The sequence below is a fragment of the Artibeus jamaicensis genome, unplaced genomic scaffold (assembly GCF_021234435.1).
Source record: "Artibeus jamaicensis isolate MK-2021 breed Jamaican fruit bat unplaced genomic scaffold, CSHL_Jam_final scaffold_847, whole genome shotgun sequence".
NCBI classification, from domain to species: Eukaryota; Metazoa; Chordata; class Mammalia; order Chiroptera; family Phyllostomidae; genus Artibeus; species Artibeus jamaicensis.
This window is the reverse complement of record NW_026522057.1, coordinates 11,190,985-11,211,984: the sequence shown is the minus strand read 5'-3', so window position 1 is coordinate 11,211,984 and position 21,000 is coordinate 11,190,985. Positions and strand designations below refer to the sequence as shown.

General features: G+C 40.6%; 1 protein-coding gene across 8 annotated transcripts in view; it reads left to right on the top strand.

The window, feature by feature from the left end:
* The window catches only part of ZBTB8A (zinc finger and BTB domain containing 8A), a 39,000-nt gene that overhangs the window by 11,013 nt on the left and 6,987 nt on the right, over positions 1-21,000 (top strand). For 5 of the 8 annotated variants that reach the window (XR_008390635.1, XM_053660122.1, XM_053660127.1 and 2 more), the window contains exons 2-4: positions 2,929-3,032; positions 13,883-14,703; positions 17,592-17,761. Coding sequence is in view for 7 of the 8 variants with exons in the window: in XM_053660122.1 (XP_053516097.1) it covers positions 13,884-14,703; positions 17,592-17,761 (990 nt within the window). In the remaining variant the exon portion in view is untranslated. Of the gene's footprint in view, positions 1-2,928; positions 3,033-10,715; positions 10,753-13,536; positions 13,660-13,882; positions 14,704-17,591; positions 17,762-21,000 lie in introns of those variants that run through there. The other 3 variants (XM_037149800.2, XM_053660126.1, XM_053660125.1) reach the window with 3 other exon arrangements.

Genomic DNA, 21,000 nt, shown 5'->3' with positions numbered 1-21,000 from the left:
TTATTTGGTTATATTCCCAGAGTGGAATCATAAGGCAGTTGTGTTTTTAATTTTTTGAGGTATGTCCGTATTGCTTGCCACAGTGGCTGCACCAATCTGTATTATCACCAATTGTGCAAGAGTGTTCCTTGTTCTCCACATGTGCCCAGGCGTGTGCCTTGACTGGGAATCAAACCCGGTGATCCTTTGGTTTGCAGGCCTGTGCTCAATCCACTGAGCTACACCAGCCATGGCTAAAAAAATTGTTTAAAAAAAACTTTAATGTAAATTCATTGGGGTGACAATTGATTAAAAATTATATAGGTTTCAGGTGTACAGTTCTATAATATATTATCCGTATATTGTATCATGTGTTCACTACCCCAGGTCAAGTCTCCTTTTATCACCAATTTTCCCCCACGCCCTTTCCCTCTGGTAATCACCATACTGTTGTCTGTGTCTGTGAGGGTTTTTTTTTTTCTTTTTTGCTCAGTCTCCTCACCTTTACCCAGCCCTCCAACCCTACTCACCTCTGACAGCTGTCATTCTGTTCTCTGTATCTATGAGTCTGTTTCTGTTTTGTTTATTTTGTTCATTAAATTCCACACATAAGTGATATCACATGGAATTTGTCTTTCTCTGACTGGCTAGTATTTCACTTAGCATAATACTCTTTCAGGTCCTTCCATGCTGTTGCAAAAGGTAGAATTTTTTTTTTTTTTTTTTACAGCTGCATAGTAGCCCATTGCATCAATATTCCACAGCTTTTTCTCCACTCATCTACTGATGAGCACTTGTGCTGCTTCCAAATCTTGGCTGTTGTAAATAATGCTGCAGTGAACATAGGGGTGCATATATTCTTCCAAATTAGTGTCTTGGGCTTATTTGGTTTTATTCCCAGAGTGGAATCACTGGGTCATAAGGCAATTGTGTTTTTAATTTTTTGAGGTATGTCCATACTGCTTGCCACAGTGGCTGCACCAATCTGTTAATCACCAATTGTGCAAGAGTGTTCCTTGTTCTCCACATCCTCGCTAGAACTTGTTTATTGATATTGATTTATTGATGACAGCCATTCTGAAAGGTGTGAGATGATATCTCATTGTGGTTTTAATTTGCATTTCTCTAATGATTAGTGCCATTGATAATCTTTTCATATGTTTATTGGCCACCTGTGTGTTCTCTTCAGCGAAGAGCCAATTCAGGTCCTTTGCCCATTTTTTAATTGGATTGGTTTCTCATTTTTGGTGTTGAGTTTCGTAAGTTCTTTATAAATTTTGGACATTAAGCCTTTATCAGATATATCATTGGCCAGTATGTTCTCCCATTCAGTAGGTTGCCTTTTCATTTTGTTGATGGTTTCCTTTGCTGTGCAAAAACTTTTTAGTTTGATGTAACAAAAAAATGTTTTGTAAACCTCTAGGTCAGCAGTGTTTGGGATGGTTTAAATTTCCAGAATTCAGACCTCCTTATGAGTGGGTACTTGATGCGTATGTTATTTTCTTTATACTTGCTTGTATATTCTAAATTTTCTGTAAGTATATAATACTTGTGTAATCAGAAAAAACAAATATTATGTTAAAAAATATTTCATTGATTTAGTCAAAATTATTTTGACGGGAATTCTTAGCTTAATTGTTTGGTCTCCCCTCCAAGTACTAACCAGGCCCGACCCTGCTTAGCTTCTGAGATTATATGAGATTGGGCGTGTTCTGGGTGGTATGGCATTAGACAGCTTAATGGCTTGGTTTAAAAAGCATCAAATTCATTTTTCCACTGCCTATGGACATAGAGTCTTACCACTCTACATTAATAAAATTCATAGTCAATGAAGAAACTAGTGGAACAGATTTTGTTTTTGTTAGAGTGGTAATTGAAACGGTCTGGAATACAGTAGAAACTGAAACTGTTAGATAGATAGATAGATAGAGAGATATATATAGATATTATTTATTTATTTTTCAAGGGAGAGGAAGGGAGGGAGAAAAAGAAACATCGATAGGTTGCATCTCAAATGCCCCCACCTGGGGACCTGGGCCACAACCCAGACTGGGAATTGAACCTGCAACCTTTCGGTTTGCAGGCTGGCCCTCAGTCCACTGAACCACACCAGCCAGGGCAAAACTGCAGCATTCTTGTAGCCAGAGTTGTCAGAGCTGCTGTTAGAAGTTGTGGTGTGCTCTGGCATACTTGGGCAGGTCGGTAAGAGTTGTATAAAAGATCTGGGTGACTGCAGTGGGACTTTCCGAACCTTGGTTGTAGCATTTCCCCCCACTTCCCTCTTAACCATACAGTTTTTAAGTTGAATTTTTCAAGTTGAATCTTGAATGCTTTCTGTTTGGTTTTCTTGCAAATCATATCTGTGTCATGTGCAGCAAAAGGGACAAGTTGCTGTCTTGGTATCTCATCCGCTGGCCTGCCTTTGACTAGATGTTTTCTTCAGAAGTTTGTTTTATTGTCAGAGTTAAAAAGTGTGTTTATGCTCTGGCTGGTGTAGCTCAGTGGATTGAGCGCGGGCCCGTGAACCAAAGGATCATGGTTCGATTCCCAGTCAGGGCACATACCTGGGTTGCAGGCTACTTCCCAGCAGGAGACGCATGAGAGGCAACCACACATTGATATTTCTCCCCCTCTCTCCTTCCCTTCCCTCTAAAGATAAATAAATAAAATCTTTAAAAAAATCACTTAAAAAAAAGTGTGTTTGCTTTCAATTTGCCATAATATATTGTAATATTAGAAACTTTACAGATTTATATATTCAGGTTCAGGTAATAAATAAATTTCTACTCATTAATAATTTGTGCCAGATTATCTATTTTTACATGTTAAAAATGATATCTGATAGATGCTCCTACATAATTTATTTAAATAAATATTTATTATATATCTTAGCAGATGTTTATGTCTCATTACAAAAATACATTATAAGTAATTATTTTCTCTCTGCAGGGCAATCCTTCACACAGAGACTGTGTTTGACTTGAAATCTTCCCTTTTTTACGCTATTCAGTTGACTTAGCAGGATTTCACGAGCAGCATTTGTAAATTTCCAGGTAGGAAAAATTTTAATTCTTGATATTATGCCTAACTTAAATAGAGAAAAAGTATGACTTTGCAGTTGTAGATTTTATGAATCAGAGAATGGATTTATTGCTTGAAAATTCAGTGTATAAAACATTCAACATTTGGATCTTCTTGGCCAGGTCTCCCTGTTTGCTTACTGCTAAGTTTTTAATTCATTGCCTCTGTCGTGTCTTCCATTCCACCTTAATCAAAGACTCATATCACATGGGGCTGGAGAGTGTCTAGGTCAGTCCCCTCAATTTGCAGAGAAGGAAATAAGCCTAGAAAGGTGAAGTTGCTTGTCCATGGACATACAGCTGATGCAGTGGGAGAACAACTGTCAGCACTCTGATCTCCCACTGCCCCCGCCCCCGCCCTCAGTGGTAAAGGAGTGTAGCTCAGTGGTTACAGCCTATAGCTTGGGAGTCGCTGTCTGGGTTAATACCCTTTTCTGTAAAATAGGGGTAATAAGACTACCACCTCAGCCCCTGTTTCCTCGGGGCCCCTTCACTCTATTCGCAGATATCTCCCACATCTCTATCTTGAAGTCTGACTTTCTCTGTGAATGTCAGATCAGCATTTTCGGTGGCCCTCTGGCCAACTTTACCCGATTTCTCACTCTCCTCAGACACAGTGTATTTCGAACCAAAGTCATGCCTCTGAACCAGTTTTTTCTCCTGTCTTTCTAATTTCTGTTAGGGATACTACTAAACACCTAGGTTTTAAAAATCACTGTGTCTTGCCCTGACCAGCGTGGCTCAGTTGGTTGGGCGTTGTCCCATGAAGTGAAAGTTCGCTGATTTGATTCCTGGTCCAGGCAGATGCGTGGGCTGTGGGCCTGGTCCCTGGTTGGGGTACATGGGAAAGACAGCTGACCAATGTTTCTCTTTTACACAAATGTTTCTTGCCCTCTTTCTCTCTACTTTCCCCTTTATCTAAGGTAAATAAATAAAATCTTTAAAGAAAATCACTGTGTCCCTTTAGCCTTCCATAGCCAGTCAGCCATTAAGACTCATGAATTTATTTCCCATACAAATCTTTTGTATCATTTCTTTCCATTCCTGCCATAATCACCAGGTTCAGACCATTAACCAGACTGACACTTGGGTAGAGTAGCTGTTTTGTCACTTGGAAGTAGCTTGCTTGGTATTCTCTTTCCCAAGAAGTCTAACCTCTTGACTTTCCATAGTAGAGTATTAACATGTCACTTGTTCATGTAGCATGTAAATCTTGATTTAACTAAAGACAGAATATCATTACTCAGAATAGCATCATATCTTTTTTAAAAGAATTTATTCATCCATTTTTAAACAGAGGGGAAAGGAGGGAGAAAGGGAGAGAAACATCAATGTGTGGGTGCCTCTCGCACACACCCCTTCCCTCCCCTCCCCCCTCCCCCCTGCTGGGCACCTGGCCCGCAAGCCAGGCATGTGCCCTGATTGGGAATCTAACTGGGGACCCTTTGACTCACAGGCTGGTTTTCAATCCACTGAGCCACCAGCCAGGGCAGAATGTCATCACATCTTAATTTTCATTTATAGCCTACATCTGGCTAAATGTGAGACCGATGGTTAATATTTTGCCCATTTATTAGACAGACTTTAATTTTTTAATGTATTATTATGACTCCAGACTCAAAAAATATTTTAAAGTATGCAATGTAAAATTTGTTGCCCTGGCTGGGTAGCTTAGTTGGTTAAAGCATCCTTCCAGTACATCACGGTTGTGGGTTCCATGTCCAGTCAGAGAACATACAAGAAGCAACCGATGAGTACATCAAGAAATGGGGCAACAAATTGATGTTTCTCTCTCTCTAATCAATTTAAGACAATTTTTAAAATAGTTCGTCTTCCATCCTTGTCTCCTGTCTCCCAACAGCCACCTGACCTCCAATTGACAACCACTTTTTTGTTCATCCTTCCAGAGTTTCTACTTATTTTTTTCTTTGTTAAATATGTATACATATTCTTGCTTTTAAAAAAATTAAAGAAATTGTCACCCAAGTATCTGTTTATTGATTTTAGGAAAAGAGGAAGGGGGAGAGAGAGAATGAGAGAGATATCAATTTGTTGTTCTACTTATTTATGCATTAATTGGTTGATTCTTGTATCTGCCCCGACCGGGAATAGATAGAACCTGCAACCTTGACATACTGGGATGATGCTCTAACCAACTGAGCTACCCATCCAGGGCCTATCATTATTTCAGAGTGTACTCTTTCTAATTATTTTAAAAAAAACAGTTTGCTGTCAAAGAGTGTGCTGTGCTATGCAGGCAGCAGCCATATAGATCTTGGGTTTACTGTGTGTGTCTCTCTTTTTATTGTAATCTTCACCCGAGGACATGCTTATTGATTTAGAGAGAGGAGAAGGGAGGTAGAGAAAGAGGCAGTGAAACATTGATGTGAGAGAGAAACATCTGTCGGTTGCCTCTCATACACTCCCAACCGGGGATTGTGTCCTGACCAGGAATTAAACCACTGAGCTTTGGTTTATGGACAACACTCCAACCAACTGAGCCATACTGGCCAGGGCCACTGTGTCCTTTGATTGCATCATTTTCTCTGGTGCTTGATTTAATCTTGTATTTTTTTACCAAGTTTAGTGTAGCCTAAGTGTACAGTGTTTATAAAATCTGCAGTAGTGTACGCTAATGTCCCAAGTCATCACATTCACTCACTACTCTCACTGACTCACCCAGAGCAACTTCCCATCCTGTGAGCTCCGTGCGTGGTAGATGCCGCTTTTTGCTTTATGTCTTTCGAAGCTCTGTTATTAGGTGCATAGGTACTTTTGATTGTTATATTTCCTTGATGAATTAATTCTGTTATCATTATAAAGTGCCTTTATAGCTCTGGCATTACTTTGTCTGATATTTAACATAACCATCCCAGCTCTCTTACAGTTAGTGTTTTCATGGTGTACTTACAAAAGAAAAACACACACATACACACATATATACACATATGTATACATATATGTATACATATACATATACATCCATCCCTGACCAGTGTGGCTCAATTGGTTGGGCATCGTCTGGAAAAGCAAAAGGTTATGGGTTTGATTCCCAGTCAGGGTACATACCTGGGTTGCAGGCCAGGTCCCTGGCTGGGGGCATGTGAGAGGCAACTGATCAGTGTTTCTCTCACACATCAATGTTTCTCTCCCTCTCTTTTTCCCTCCCTTCCCCTCTCTATAAATAAATACATGAATGAATGAACAATGAATTAATGTTTAAAATAATTTAAAAAAATATTTGTAATTTTCATCCAAGGATATATTTATTGATTTAACAGAGAGAGAGAGAGACATCAATGTGAGAGAGAAACATTGATTAGCTGCCTCCCGAACATACCCCTACTAGGGACTGAACTCACAGCCTGGGCATGTGCCCTAACTTGGGAATGAACAAACTGAGCCACCTGTCCAGGGCTTAGTGCTATTATTTTATTTGTTTGTTTGTTTGTTTTTAGAGAGGGGAAGAGAGAGAGAGAAGGAGAAGAAGAGAAATATCAATGTGTTGTTACTTCTTGAGTTGTCCCCTACTGGGGACCTGGCCCAAAACCCAGGAATGTGTCCTGACAGGGAATTGAACCAGCAACCTCTTGGTTCACAGGCTAGAGCTCAGTCAGTCCGTTGAACCACACCAGCCAGGGCCAAGATACAAATTTATGTAATGTTTTGGGAAGGTAATCTGTCTGTACCTACTTGGCAATTGTACTTCTAGAAATTAGATTATTTTACAAGTGCTCAAGGATTTGTGTGCAGAAGTACTCATTGCAGCATTATTTATAATAGCAAAAAATTGTCATGACCCACTAGTATATTTCAAATAAGGAATTATTAAGTTTTAACCAACAAGGTATTAGTAAGGAATTGGGTATTGATTTGATAGTTCCCCGGCAGTATCCCCAGGTGTGTTGTTTTGGCAGGTGTGTTGTATGACATAACCCTGAATATATTCTCTCTCTGTCAACATAGTATCCCTAGTTTGTACTCAGAGATATGGTCATGTTAGCACGCAGAAAAATCTGGGTCTTTGGGCACATGATAGGAATGTGAAGACCCCAGTCTCTGGCTAACTGATACATTCTTACTCATATAAGAGTTTCTAGGAGGTTTGGGATTTTGAAGCCTAATATTAGCTAGAAACTGGATTACATTAAACATGGAAGAAATTTCATTACAGATAAAACTCCTTATCACAGGTATACAATGGTTAAGGTTAAAGTTACTGTATGAATACTAAACAGAAACATTATTTTGGATGTTAAAATGAATATTCTACAGTGGCTTGAGCCAGGGAAACAGCTTCAGATAACTGATCAGCTGTTAAGCAGAGATTGATCAGACTCCCGACATAATGAAAGGTGCCACAAAAGTTACCGTAGCCTGAGAAGGAATGACTCACAACTATATCTGAATGAACAAAATTCAAAGAAACTTGGCCTGGAGGCACGCCAAAACTTCAGGTATTATGAAGGAAAAAACCTGCAATGTAGCAACATTAGTAACTATGTTTTAACGACATGATGGCCTTAATTGCACTGATTCCATTAATATTCCTATTTATAAAAATGAGTTCTCCCTGCTAAATAGAGTATTCTTGAATGGACCATAGTTACAGCCTTGGAAAATGATACATATTAGGAATAAATGATTCCTGGTCACTTAAATTTAAATAGAAAAAAATTATTGGTTTATTTAACTAAAAATGCAGAGGGAGCATTGGCTGTAGGCACAGCTGGATCTGGGAATTAAAATAATCTCATTAGGACTCTCTCTAAAACAGTTTTTGTCTGGCTTTCTTTTGTGTTAGCATTATTCCTATGTGGGCTTTCTCACTTGTGGAAGAGAACTTTTTGTAGTTTTGGTCTTACAAGATCCTTAAGGCCCACACCCTCGTAGTGAGACCATCATTCTTAGCTTCCATCATGTACCCCACTGAAAGACTCAGGGCGATCAGTCTGGGTCCGTGCCTATGGGGTTGAGGAGGCCAAAGGACGAATGGCATCATCAAATTGTAGAAGGCAGTTCCTAAAAGTAAGAAAGTAATCCTGTCCTGAGGAAGAGAAAGGGATGCTGTGCAGGCAAAAGACAACAGAGGTTCAACTGTAACAACAAGAATGGAAGGAGGCTCGTGTAAAAAGCACATCTGAAATATTACAGGTAAAACGACTTGATGCCTTTGATTTTATTCTTAAATATTCTGGGGAAAAACGTGGAGGCAGATCAAAGACACAAAAATGGCAAAATTGTTGAACGTTCAAGGTGGGTAGTAAGTACATGAGCCTTTCTTATATTATCTACTTTGTTTTGGTGAGTGTTTAAATTTTTGCTTAAAAAGTTAACAATTAAAACAAAATACCAACAATGACAGCAGCAAAATCAGTGCAGTTTCTAAGTGACTAAGGTTGTCTGCAAGAAGTAAAAGGTAAGAGAGATGCTGAGAGGAAAGAATATATCATTTATCCAGAAGGTCAGGTCTCAGGGTGATAGATCCTTTCAGCTGATTTATCTCTCTTTGGTGCTGGAAATGGTATCAGTCACATTCTACTCAGGAAAACAGAAACCACTTTGAGTAATTTCCAAAGAGAGGAAATTTACTGTATGAAGTTGGTTCCAAATGTCTAAGAAGGATTGGAACAGCAAAAGGGAAAAGGGGGGCCGGGGGAGCCAGAAGAAGTATTCTGATAGGTCAGAAGCTTCTGTGCCCCCGAGCTGGAGCCCACAAGTCTGTCCCAGCTGCTGTGTAGTTGGAATTGCCATCATAGTCAGTTCTGGACCTGCCAAGGAAGTGTCACTTGTATCAGAGATGGGAAGTCCAAAGGATGGAAAGGCTACTACAGTCCAGAAGGCCCCCAGCCCTGGGGCTACTGCACCAGCAGCCAGAAACTGCTGTATTTCTACTGCCCAAGAGCAGGAAACTTCTTTTCCTCTTTCTGATCTCCTGTCAGTTCCTTCTATTGATAGAATCTAACAGGAAGACAGCTTCAAGGAAGGAAGCCTGTGAAATATCACTTGCAGAATTCCGATTCCATCAGTAGCAAGTAGAGTAGATCATCGGGGGTCATGCAAAGGCACCCTCGTGTTCTCCCTGAAATGGGCAATGTTAACTCGTCTTTTAGGTCTGTCACAATCTGATTTTAATGGAGCCATGCAGTCTTTCCCTGGTGCAACTTCCATTCCTGTCTTGGGAGTTAAGACCTCTGCAGGGACAGAAAGCAGAGGTCTTAAAATTCTGTTAGTAGATTATTAGAAAAATAATAGTTAAAAAATAGTAAAAGTGAAAGGAGGGACTTTTTATTTTCTAGAAGTGAGTGTCCTATCTGTGGCAAAAATGGCATTATATTATGGCGGTTAAAAGTGTATACCACATCCATATGGATCGCGCCCCAGTCTCTCAGGGTATCATCTGTCGGATGGGGTCATAAGTGAATAGTCAGTTGTTTATTCCACTGTTTTATCAGGCAAGCCGCTTCTGGGTGATGGAGTATGTGGCAGGCTTCATGGTGGTGAGGGAAAAAGGCCAGCCAGCATCCACAGAACAGGGCATTTTGTCCACCTGATTTCTGAGAGCCTCCTCAGCAGCTGGTACCTTTTTATTAAACATTCACATAACACTCTGAAACCTCATACCTTATGCCCATTCCAAAAAGTATATCCATCTACTTTTTCTTCATATGCCTTTCAGTTGCCAGTAGTTCTGTTTCTTTCTAAATCCTTGAACATTTGACCCACTTGTTAGCCACTGCCCACGAATTGGGTAAAAAATCTGTCCTTGTGTCTCTGTCCATGCCAAGTGCACAGCCAGATGCCCAATGGGGTATTTCCCTTCCCATTGCCTTTCAGGGACACTCCTGATTGGAGCCGTGATGTTTCAGTCATCCTCTTCCCGCTGGTCCTTCTATATTGTGCAGAACCACCTCTAAATGAGGCTTCAGCCTTTTCTTCCTCAGTCAGCTAGTTGGAGGTGACTCACCATGGGCCATATGTGCGAGTCAAGGAAAGGCAGCAGGGTACTAGGGGTAGGTGCTGTGGGAACTGCGCCATTTGCTTATGAACTTATTTGTGGATTCAGGATCTGTTCAGTCTGAGCTTGTACATAACACTTGCTCTTGATGATGGAATGCTGCTGCATGTGCCCAAATGTGTAATTTGGGGTGTTAGTAACACTCACTGATAGGCCACTCAGGCACAGCCACTTAGTGTCCCATGGTCAGCATCAAGCTCTAAGAGAGCCTGGTAGCATTCCAAAAGCTCATTTTCCAAAGAAAAATAGTTGTCTGCTAGACTTCCAAATCCAGCTACCTGGCTCTGGTGTTCATGCTTATACCTATAAGCTGGTCTGTATCAACTTTTATCTCTTTGACCAATTTAAACTTATTATTAAGAGTCTTTTGGGTTTTTATTCAGTATTTTCTGAAACTCTTGGGGTTCTGATTCTCCTGTTTGTATGCCTGCTCATTCTTTTTTATTTTTATTTTAAAATGTATTTATTGATTTTAGAGAGAGAGGAAAGGGGTGGGGGGAGAGAGATGAGAAACACATCAATTTGTTGTCCCACTTATTTATGGATTCAGTGGTGGATTCTTCTGTGTACCCTGACCAGGGATGGAACCTGCAACCTTGGCACATTGGGACGCCGCTCTAACCAAATGAGCTACCTGGCCAGGACTCATTCTTCTTTGTAAAGAATTACTTCCTTGTATGTTTTAACGTTTTGATTTATTTATTTCACAACACTGATTGAGCATCCACTGTATAGTCGAGTGCTGTTCGAGGAGCTGGGAGTGCATAAGTAAACAAAACAGGCAAAGTTCCTGCTCTTTTGGACCTAGCAGGAGAAAACAGACAATAAACAAATAAATAAAGGAATGGAGGGTGGGAGGGATGCTCATATGAGATGGTAAAGGAAAGCATCTCTGATAAGGTGACAAATTATCAGACACCTTAAAGATATGAGAATGTGAACGATGTGTATATCTGGAGGAAGAATTGCCAGGCAGAGGGAATAGTGAGTACAAAGGCTGCTTGGCAGGAATATGCCTCGAATGTTCAGGAGTGAGCAGAGATTGTCGTATCAGGAATGCAGTGCATAAGGGTAAAGCAAAAGTGTTGGGGGCAGAGAGGTACCAGGAGTGGGAAGGTGCAGACCAGGTTGAGCCTTTTGGGTTGGAGTTGGATGGGGGACCACCGGAGGGTTTTGCACAGAGGGGTTCCATGATTTTACATATGTTTTAGAAGGGTCACTCTGCCTGCCGCACTCAGACTAGACTGAAGTTGTAAGCCTGGGTGATAGGTGATAGTGACTTGGATAAAGGTGGTAACATCAGTAGTGGACAAAAGTAGTAAAGATTTTGGGTTTGGTTTTTAGGTAAAGCCAACAACATGGAGTCAAAGGTGACTCTGAATGGTTTTGGCCTAAGTAACTGGAATGGAGTTACCATCCTGAGGTGGAGTAAGACTGTACTTACTCCAGGTAAAAAACAGGTTTAAGATGAGGGTGAATGAAGGATATGGTTTTGGATGTGTCGAGCTTAGGTTGCCTATTAAGCATCTGAGAGGAGATGCAGGTAAACAGATAAGAGACTTAGGTTCAGAGAAGAGGTTGGGGGCTGGATATTTAAATCTGTGAGGCATAGACTCAAAGACGGTATTTCACAATGAGATGGGGCAGGCTGTCCTAGGGAATGATAATGGGTGGAGAAAAGGTCTGAGCCCCACAGCCTGGGGCATTCCAGCTATAAGGGAGGAAAAGTTTTCCTTGATCCTCTTCCTAGCTGGGTCTAAAATTAAACCGACAAAGATGGTTAACAGGATTAATCCAAACAAATTTACTTAATGGAAGTTTTATATGACACAGAAACCTTCAACAGGAAAGGAAGAAATAGCTGGACCCGAGTATTTTTATGCCAGGTTAGTGAAGAGTGGACAGTCCTGGAGGAACACGGTGGGGTAAGGAGGACGGGGTGAGTTTAGTGAACTGGGGAAACTCAGCAAAGCCTGTCGGTTCGGTTTCTTGTCAGTGCCCCTTTGTCTTTGAGATGAGGCGGCACCTTTCCTTTGGGTGTAGGGAGGGCACCTCTCATGAGGATTTTATGATCTGTTGTAGGGAAGAAAGGAGGTGAGTGTCAAAGAGTGGCCTTCCTGTTTCAGTTCAAAATATTCAGTGTGCCTAGGTGCCATATTTTGGGGTAGCGTGTTCTGAACCCCACAGCACTGCCAGGTTTGGAAAACGGAAAACCAGCAAAGGAGACTGAGAAAGAGTGACCAACAGAAGAAGAACCATGAAGGAGAGGCGTCTGGCAGTGAAGCAGAGTGTTTGAGGGTGAAGAAAGGGCGTGACTGGGCCAGTAAGATGCAGGCAAAGAACTAAATGTTGGATTTAACAACATGCAAGTTGCTAATCTTTTAAAAAATTGTTTTGCTGAATGGGGATGAAACCCTGATTAGAAGAGGTTCAAGAAAGAACGAGAGGAAAGTGAAGACAGCAAATGAAAAATACGAAACAGAAAAACTCTTTTGATGAATTTTGTATAAAGGGAGCAGAGAAATGGAGTAGTAGCCAGAGGTAGATGTGAAATCAAGGGCAGGTTTTGTTTGCTTACTTGTTCGTTTTTACGGCAGGAGAGATTAGACACCATGGTGGTACGATATTAGAGATGAGTGATTCTGAGTCCAGCTTAAGCAGAGCTTTTTTTCCCGTGGCTTGGATGCTGGGTTGTGTCTTGTACACTCTCCGACTGGGGACCGAACCTGCAACCTAGCCATGTGCCCTGACCAGGAATCAAACCCACAACCTTTTGGTTTGTGCGACAACGCCCAGCCGACCCACACCACCCAGGGCCTTCTTGAGCAGTTTTGCATTTGCGTCTGCAAGATGCCCTACAGGCACCACCAGCCCAGGACTGATTTTCTTGTTAAATTTTTAGCTCAAAGTCTCCCACACTAAGCAGGTAAAATAAGTCTGGACTCCAGAACCTAAAAAGACACAACCTTGGGTTTGATAGCGTACCTAGGGACAGTTATTTTTCCCCACCCAAAGCCCTGCAAAGACAAACTTTCTTCATTAAGAGCGTGGTCCTTAGAGGATTCCAACCTCTGCTGGTGGTAAAAACCCAAGCCCACGTTGCTGTTCACGCTCTGCTCCCTCTCCCCTTCTGGCACCCAGACATTTCATATTCTTTCTTGCAAGCCCAAACACACACATTTAAAAATTTGTGGTTAATGTTAGCCAGCATCTCTGGAGGTCTGTGGCAGGAAAGTTTCAGCACTTTCCAGACCCCTGTTTTTGCTTGAATCAGAAATCTCCCTTCATTCTTCACCTGGCGAATTCCTGGTCATCTTTGAGGTCTCAGCTTAAATGTTACTTTTCAGAGAAGTATTCCCTAACCCTCTCCATCTCAGTCTAAGCTAGTTTACATTTGTATCCTTCCCACAGCACCTTCTTTCTGTCTTAGCAAATAATCTGTCATTTGTAACTTCATAGGAATATTTGTTCAATGCCTGATACCTACGCCAGATTGAAAACTATGTGAAGGCAAAAATCAAGCCTGTTCAGCTCATCATACAGCAGAAGGCCCGATTTATAAAAGATGCTAAATGAAGTTTGGTGACTATACAAATAATTGTCTGAAAATTTAAAAACTAATAGTATGGTATTACACGCTATCCTAAAACCTATTATTCTCTGTGTCCTAGAGACTATATTCTCTAACAAAGTGGTTTTCATGGGGAAAAAAAGATAGAGATTTCTGATTGTAATTTTAGTTCATTCATCTCAGAAAACAGTGTCATTTTGTGTTTGGTAATCACATGTGTCTTCTCCTCTTCAGAATGGAGATCTCTTCTCATCAGTCTCAACTCTTGCAGCAACTAAATGAGCAGCGTCGGCAAGATGTGTTTTGTGATTGTAGTATCCTCGTTGAAGGGAAGGTCTTCAAAGCACACCGAAATGTATTATTTGCTAGCAGTGGCTACTTTAAAATGCTTCTTTCCCAGAATTCAAAGGAGACAAGTCAGCCGACGACAGCTACATTTCAGGCTTTCTCCCCTGACACCTTTACCGTTATCCTGGACTTCGTCTACTCCGGCAAACTCTCTCTTACTGGTCAGAATGTCATAGAAGTGATGTCAGCTGCTAGCTTCCTTCAGATGACTGATGTCATTAGTGTATGTAAGACCTTTATTAAATCTTCATTAGACATTAGTGAGAAAGAAAAAGATCGCTATTTCAGTCTCTCCGATAAAGATGCCAGTTCTAATGGTATAGAACGTTCCTCTTTTTATAGCAGTGGCTGGCAAGAAGAAAGCGGTTCTCCACATTCTCGCCTGAGCCCAGAACAAGGAACAGGTGTGCTAAGTGGAAGATCTTGGAATAAGTATAATTACCCTCCGGTTTCCCAGAGGAATACTCAGCAACCCTTGGCCAAGCATGAACAAAGGAGAGATTCCATTAAAAAGTCCAAGCACTTGAGGTTGTCACAGCCTTCTGAAATTGCTCATTGTAAGTCCAGCAAGCGAGACGCGCGAACATCTGATTCTTCCAGCCATGTTTCCCAGTCCGAAGAACAAGCACAAATTGATGCTGAAATGGACTCTACCGTTGGCTTCCAGTACGGTCAAGGCTCTGAAGTCACATCAAGAAGTTTTCCAGGTACTCAAAAAGAGACTGTCCCCTCTCAGGTTCCAGTACCCTAATATAAATCAAACCTATCCCACATGCCCTTACTTTTAGGTGTTATGGGTAGTTGAACCAAGTGATTTTTTTTTTAAGATTTATTTTTAGAGAGAGGGGAAGGGAAGGAGAAAGAGAGGGAGAGAAACATCCATGTACGAAAGAAACATTAATTGGTTCTGAGAGGGTCAAAATCCATGATTTTCCGATTTTCTAAACCCATATCCTTGGGTGATTTAGATTACCGCTAAATGTTTAAACTTCTTTTCTAAATGGTTCAATTCCAAAGACCAATTGAGCCATGCAGGTGAGGGCCCAAGTGATTTTTTTTTTTTAAGATTTTATTTATTTATTTATTTATTTATTTATTTATTTATTTATTTAGAGACAGGGGAAAGGAAGGAGAAAGAGAGGGAGAGAAACATCAATGTGTGGTTGCCTCTCACATGGCCCCCATGGGGACCTGGCCTGCAACCCAGGCAAGTGCCCTGACTGGGAATTGAACTGGTGACTCTTTGGTTTGCAGCCTGAGCTCAATCCACTGAGCTACACCAGCCAGGGCCCAAGTGATTTTTTTTTAAAGATTTTATTCATTTATCTCTAGAGGGGAAGGGAAGGAGAGAAAGAGAGAATATCAATGTATGGTTGCCTCTTGTGAGTCCCCTGCTGGGAACTGGCCTGCAACCCAGGCATGTGCCCTGACTGGGAATCGAACTGCGATCGTGTGGTTCGCAGGCCCGAGCTCAATCCATTGAGCTACACCAGCCAGGGCTCCAAGTGATTTTTTTAAAATCACTTCTCTAATAAAATTTATTTCATAAAACATAAATTCAAAAATTTTTGGTAAGATTTTATTTATTTATTTTTAGAAAGAGGGGAGGAGAGGGAGGAAACATCGATGTGAGAGAGAAACTCCGTTCAGTTGCCTCTCAAGCTCTCCAACCAACCAGGGACCGTAACCCAGGCTTGTGCCCTGATCAGAAATTGAACCATTGAACTTTTGCATTGTGAATGACACTCAGCCAACTGAGCCACACTGGTCAGGGCATAAATTGAATTTTTCCCCCAAATTTTATTTATTCATTTCTAGAGAGAGTGGAAAGGAGAGAAACACTGATGTGTGAAAGATCAACTGGTTGTCTCTTCCATGCCTGTAACTGGGGACCTGGCCCACAACCCAGGCATGTGCCCTGACTGGGAATCCAACCGGCGACCTTCAGGTTCGCAAGCCAGTGCTCAACACATTGAGACACATCAGCCAAGGCTAAAATTTTTTAATTAAAGTAATATTGGGAAATTTAATGACAAGTCAAAACAATGAAGTTCTGAGTGTTAAAAGTCCATGATTTTCAAATTTGTATCTGTAGTTGATCCACTAAATGTTTAAAGCTGTTTTCTAAATGGTTCAATTCCTAAGATACATGTTTTCACTTTAAATAGTTTACTTTTTTCTGAGTACTTACTTGGGAAGAGTATTTTTACACTTAAAAGTTAAATAGAGCAACCATGCGTATTTGCTAAAGTTCTCAGACCCTTTATCCGAAAGAAATTAGACTAACTCTGAATTTATTATGATATAAAAACATAATTAAAAAAAAACAACGTACATTCTGTAGCATTGATACTGTAATTCATGTGCAACAAACAGGACATCTTTGTTTCACTTTAAAACAGCAATAAAGTCATCCTTTTTGTATTTGGGCTCTGCCCTTTCATAAATCTGGGCAGATTTATAAAATCTGGAGAGATTAATTAGGGTTAATTAAATCCTAACTTCAGGAACGAACAGCTGAATTAACAGCAGTTAAGTTGACGAGGTTTGCTTTCAATCACAACTACCATGTTGAGTACGTGAGTTTTAAAATAAAAAAATTAAAGATCCCTTAAGTCAGCTATACTTTAAGAGCTTTATAGCCCTGTCTGGTGTGGCTCAGTAGATTGAGTACTGGCCTGCTAACTGAAAGGTCGTGGGTTCAATTCCCAGTCAGGGCACATGCGTGGATTGTGGGCCAGGTTCCCAGTTGGGGGCTTGCGAGAAGAAACCAGTTGATGTTTCTCACTCTCTTTCTCTCTCACTTCTCCTCTCTCTAAAAAGAAATTTAAAAAGAAAACAAAAAGAAAGAGCTCTGAATTTCAGAATGAAAAACAATTGATCCTTGAAGATCCTTTCAAGAGATCCTTGAACTTTTTTCACCTGTGAAAGTATTACAAGTGTAAAAAGAATAAAGGCAAGGGAAAGAAAAACATGTAAATGAAACAAGTTACTTAAAAGCTTCAATATTAAATAATTTTACTTTTGGATTGTATCTGCAGTTTTATTTTATTTATTATTTTTTAAATGATAGGATCCCGGACTTTTTTTTTTTTTAAGATTTTATTTATTTTATTTTTAGACAGAAGGGAAGGGAGGAAGAAGGGGAGGGAAACATCAATGTGTTGTTGCCTCTCGCACGCCCCCCACTGGGGACCTGGTCCGAAACCCAGGCAGGTAACCTGATTGGGAATCAAACTGGCAACCCTTCGGTTCACAGGCCAGTGTTCAATCCACTGAGCCACACCAGCCAGGGCTGTATCTACAGTTTTAAAAATCAGTACTACATTTTTACATTCAATATGTATTGACTCTATGACATTTAATAAAAAGGTAAGTGTGACCATCTAACTTTACCCAGACTGTAAATATGTCAGATATTAATACTAAAGTTATAGTTCTGTACTTAGGGTTACATTGACAATCAACTGTTAATAACATTTCTTCTCCTTTCTCCTTTTCAAGATTGGACTCACCAACTCCTTCTGGATTCTTTTTGTTACTAGACTTGTTACGGTGAACTTCCCAGGGATTTAACCGAGTTGTCTCCTCACAGATGACCTGCCCAGGATGAGATTCAAGTGCCCGTACTGCACACACGTGGTGAAGCGGAAAGCAGACCTAAAGCGCCACCTTCGCTGTCACACAGGAGAACGGCCCTACCCCTGTCAGGCCTGTGGGAAAAGGTTCAGCAGGCTAGACCATCTAAGTAGTCACTTTCGAACAGTATGTATTTGATTTTTCATCATTTTACTTCTTAAAGAGATATGTGCGTTGATCTGCTTTAGGAGAATCTAACTTGTGACGGAAATATTTTCACACAATTTTACCATATTAAAAAATTTTCCAACTTAATGTTTTTACTCTGCACATAGTACATAATTGTCTCTCTATATATTTATTTATTCCCCTTTGAGACCTTGAAACTGGAGATATTTTTTGAGTGCTTATTTCAATGCATTTAAAATCTGATAGGTTTATATATACTGGTCTTTTTGGAGCCAAAGACAATGTAAACTGTAAAAATGTTTTAAATGTCTGGGTTAGAACCACCACTTCAGATACCCAACATCTAATGGTGATTCTTGAGTCATCTGATAGGATGTCTGGTTTCTGCTGTCTGACCTGTCTGCACGACACCCCCTTTCTAGTGTTGCTCCCTTTTCCTTATGGTCTCCTCCAGAGAGGCAGCAAGGTGGGCAATAGAACCACTCCCAGTAAGGGACCAGACGGTCAACAGTCAGAAAAATCTCAGGCCATTTGCCAGCAGATGCTCTGGTGCTTTAATAACATAGTGATGCCTGGCTGGGGTGGCTCAGTGGATTGAGCTCCGGCCTGAGAACCAAGGTGTTGCCAGTTTGATTCCCAGTCAGGGCGCAGGCCTGGGTTGCAGGCTGAGTCCCCAGTGTGGTGTGCAAAAGAGGCAACTGATTGATGTTATTCTCCCTCTCTTTCTCTCTCTCTTCCCCTCTCTCTAAAAATAAACAAAATCTTTAAAAAAAATAACGTACTGATATAGGAACATTGTTTTACTTTTCATCTTGCAACAAAATTTTTTTTCAAAATCTGTTCTTTGCTTGTATTTCAATTCCATTCATAGGACATCCTTTTAATTTTAAAGGACACTGGGTCCGTTAAAGTAGTTTGTTTTTTAAGAGAATAGTATCTTTTTAAAAAAAGATTTTATTTATTTATTTTTAGAGAGGGGAATGGAGGGAGAAAGAGGGAGAAAAATATCAATGTGCAGGAGATACATTGGTTGCCTCTCCCATGCCCCCTACCGGGGACCTGGCCCACAACCCAGGTGTGTGCCCTGACCGGAATGTGCAGGAGATACATTGGTTGCCTCTCCCATGCCCCCTACCGGGGACCTGGCCCACAACCCAGGTGTGTGCCCTGACCGGAAATTGAACCAGCGACCTCTCGGTTCACAGGCCGACACTCAATCTGAGTTCCGAGCCACACTAGCCAGGGCCCTTAAGGTAATTTCTTAATGTATTGCTTTATAGTTATCCAACAAATATAACTGAGTACCTATTATGTGCCAGACCCTTTTCTAAGTGCTAGGTATACAGCAGTGAGCAAAACAGACAAAATGTCTTCCTTCAATAATCTCATGAAGCTAGATCACTGATTTTCAGCTTCCTTCATGTCACGTCACAACATAAACTAAGTCTGCAGCACACCAAAAAAGACATTATATATATATATTTTTTTTTTTTGCCTGTCTGACCAAAAAAAATAGGTATAATTTTGATTCATTCGTGCCAGACAGCTATTGTTGTGTTGGCTGTTATCATTTTTTTATTTGACAATACTAAGGGAAAAGAGGTTAGTGCTCCTCACTGAATAGTCAGGTATTGCATGTTTTAAAATTTTTTACGGCACTCTGGTTGATAATTGCTGAACTAGATTATTAAAAATTAGCCCTGCCTGGTGTGGCTCAGTGGATTGAATGCTGGGCTGTGAAACAAAGGGTCACAGGTTCGATTCTCAGTCAGGGCACCTGCCTGGGTTGCGTGCCAGGTCCCCGGCAGGGGGCGCATGAGAGGCAACCACACACTGTTGTTTCTTTCCCTCTCTCCTTCTTCTCTCTCTAAAAATAAATAAACAAAATGGTAAAAAAAAATAAAAATAAAACCAATGTTATTACAAAAGCAGTAAACATTTATTATAAAAAGTAGGAAAAAAGAAGTAAAAATAAGAAAATAAAAACAGCATATTTTTACCACCCAGATATTACCATTCTTAATACTTAATCATGTGCATTTATGGTATTTTTTTACTAACACGAGATACTGCACATGCTATTTTGTAACTTGCTTTCTTTAGTGAACAGTCTCTACCTTTACATCTCAATAACATTTTGTCCAGCACCCAGTACAATTTTAAATTTCCCCATAGTTCTCTAAACACCTGTTACACTTGTCTGTCCACACCAGACTCTGATCCAGAAGCATGTATTACATCTCATTGTTAGCTCCCTTTGGGGTGTTTTGAAGCTCTCGTCATATCTCCTCCCCTTCTCTTTCATAGCACTGACTTAAAAAAGACACCGAGCCGACTGTTTTACACAGTATTCTGCCTCTGGATTTTTCTGCTTCCACACGATGTCATTCCTCTCACCCCCCCCCCCAACATTTTCTGTAAAATAGTTTTATCTAAAGCCTCAATGGATTCAAGTTGAATACTTCTGACTACAACACCTCAAGACTGAAAATTTTTTTGTTCTTTTTATATATATATTTTATTGATTATGCCATTACAGTTGTTCTATTCCCCCCTTCATTCCCCTCCACCCTGCACACCCCTCCCCCACCATTCCCCCCCTTTAGTTTATGACCATGTGTCTCAAGTTCTTTAGATTCTATATTTCCCCTACTATTCTTGCCCTCCCCCCTATCTATTTTCTACCTACCATCTGTGCTACTTATTTTCTGTACCTTCTCCCCGCTTCTCCTCCTCCCACTCCCCTGTTGCTAACCCTCCATGGGATCTTCATTTCTATGGTTCTGCTCCTGATCTAGCTGTCCTCTTAGTTTGCTTTTGTTTTAGGTGTGGTTGTTAATAACTGAGTTTGCTGTCCTTTCACTGTTCATCTTTTTTATCTTCTTTTTCTTAGGTAAGTCCCTTTAACATTTCATGTAATAAGGGCTTGGTGATGATGAACTCCTTGAATTTGATCTTATCTGAGAGGCACTTTATCTGCCCTTCCATTCTAAATGAAAGCTTTGCTAGATAGAGCAATCTTGGATGTAGGTCCTTGCCTTTCATGACTTGGAATACTTCTTTCCAGCCCCTTCTTGCCTGTAAGGTCTCTTTTGAGAAATCCGTTGACAGTCTGATGGGAACCCCTTTGTAGGTGACTGCCTCCTTTTCTCTTGCTGCTTCTAGGATTCTCTCTTTCATTTTAATCTTGGCTAATGTAATTATGATGTGCCTTGGTGTGTTCTTTCTTGGATCCA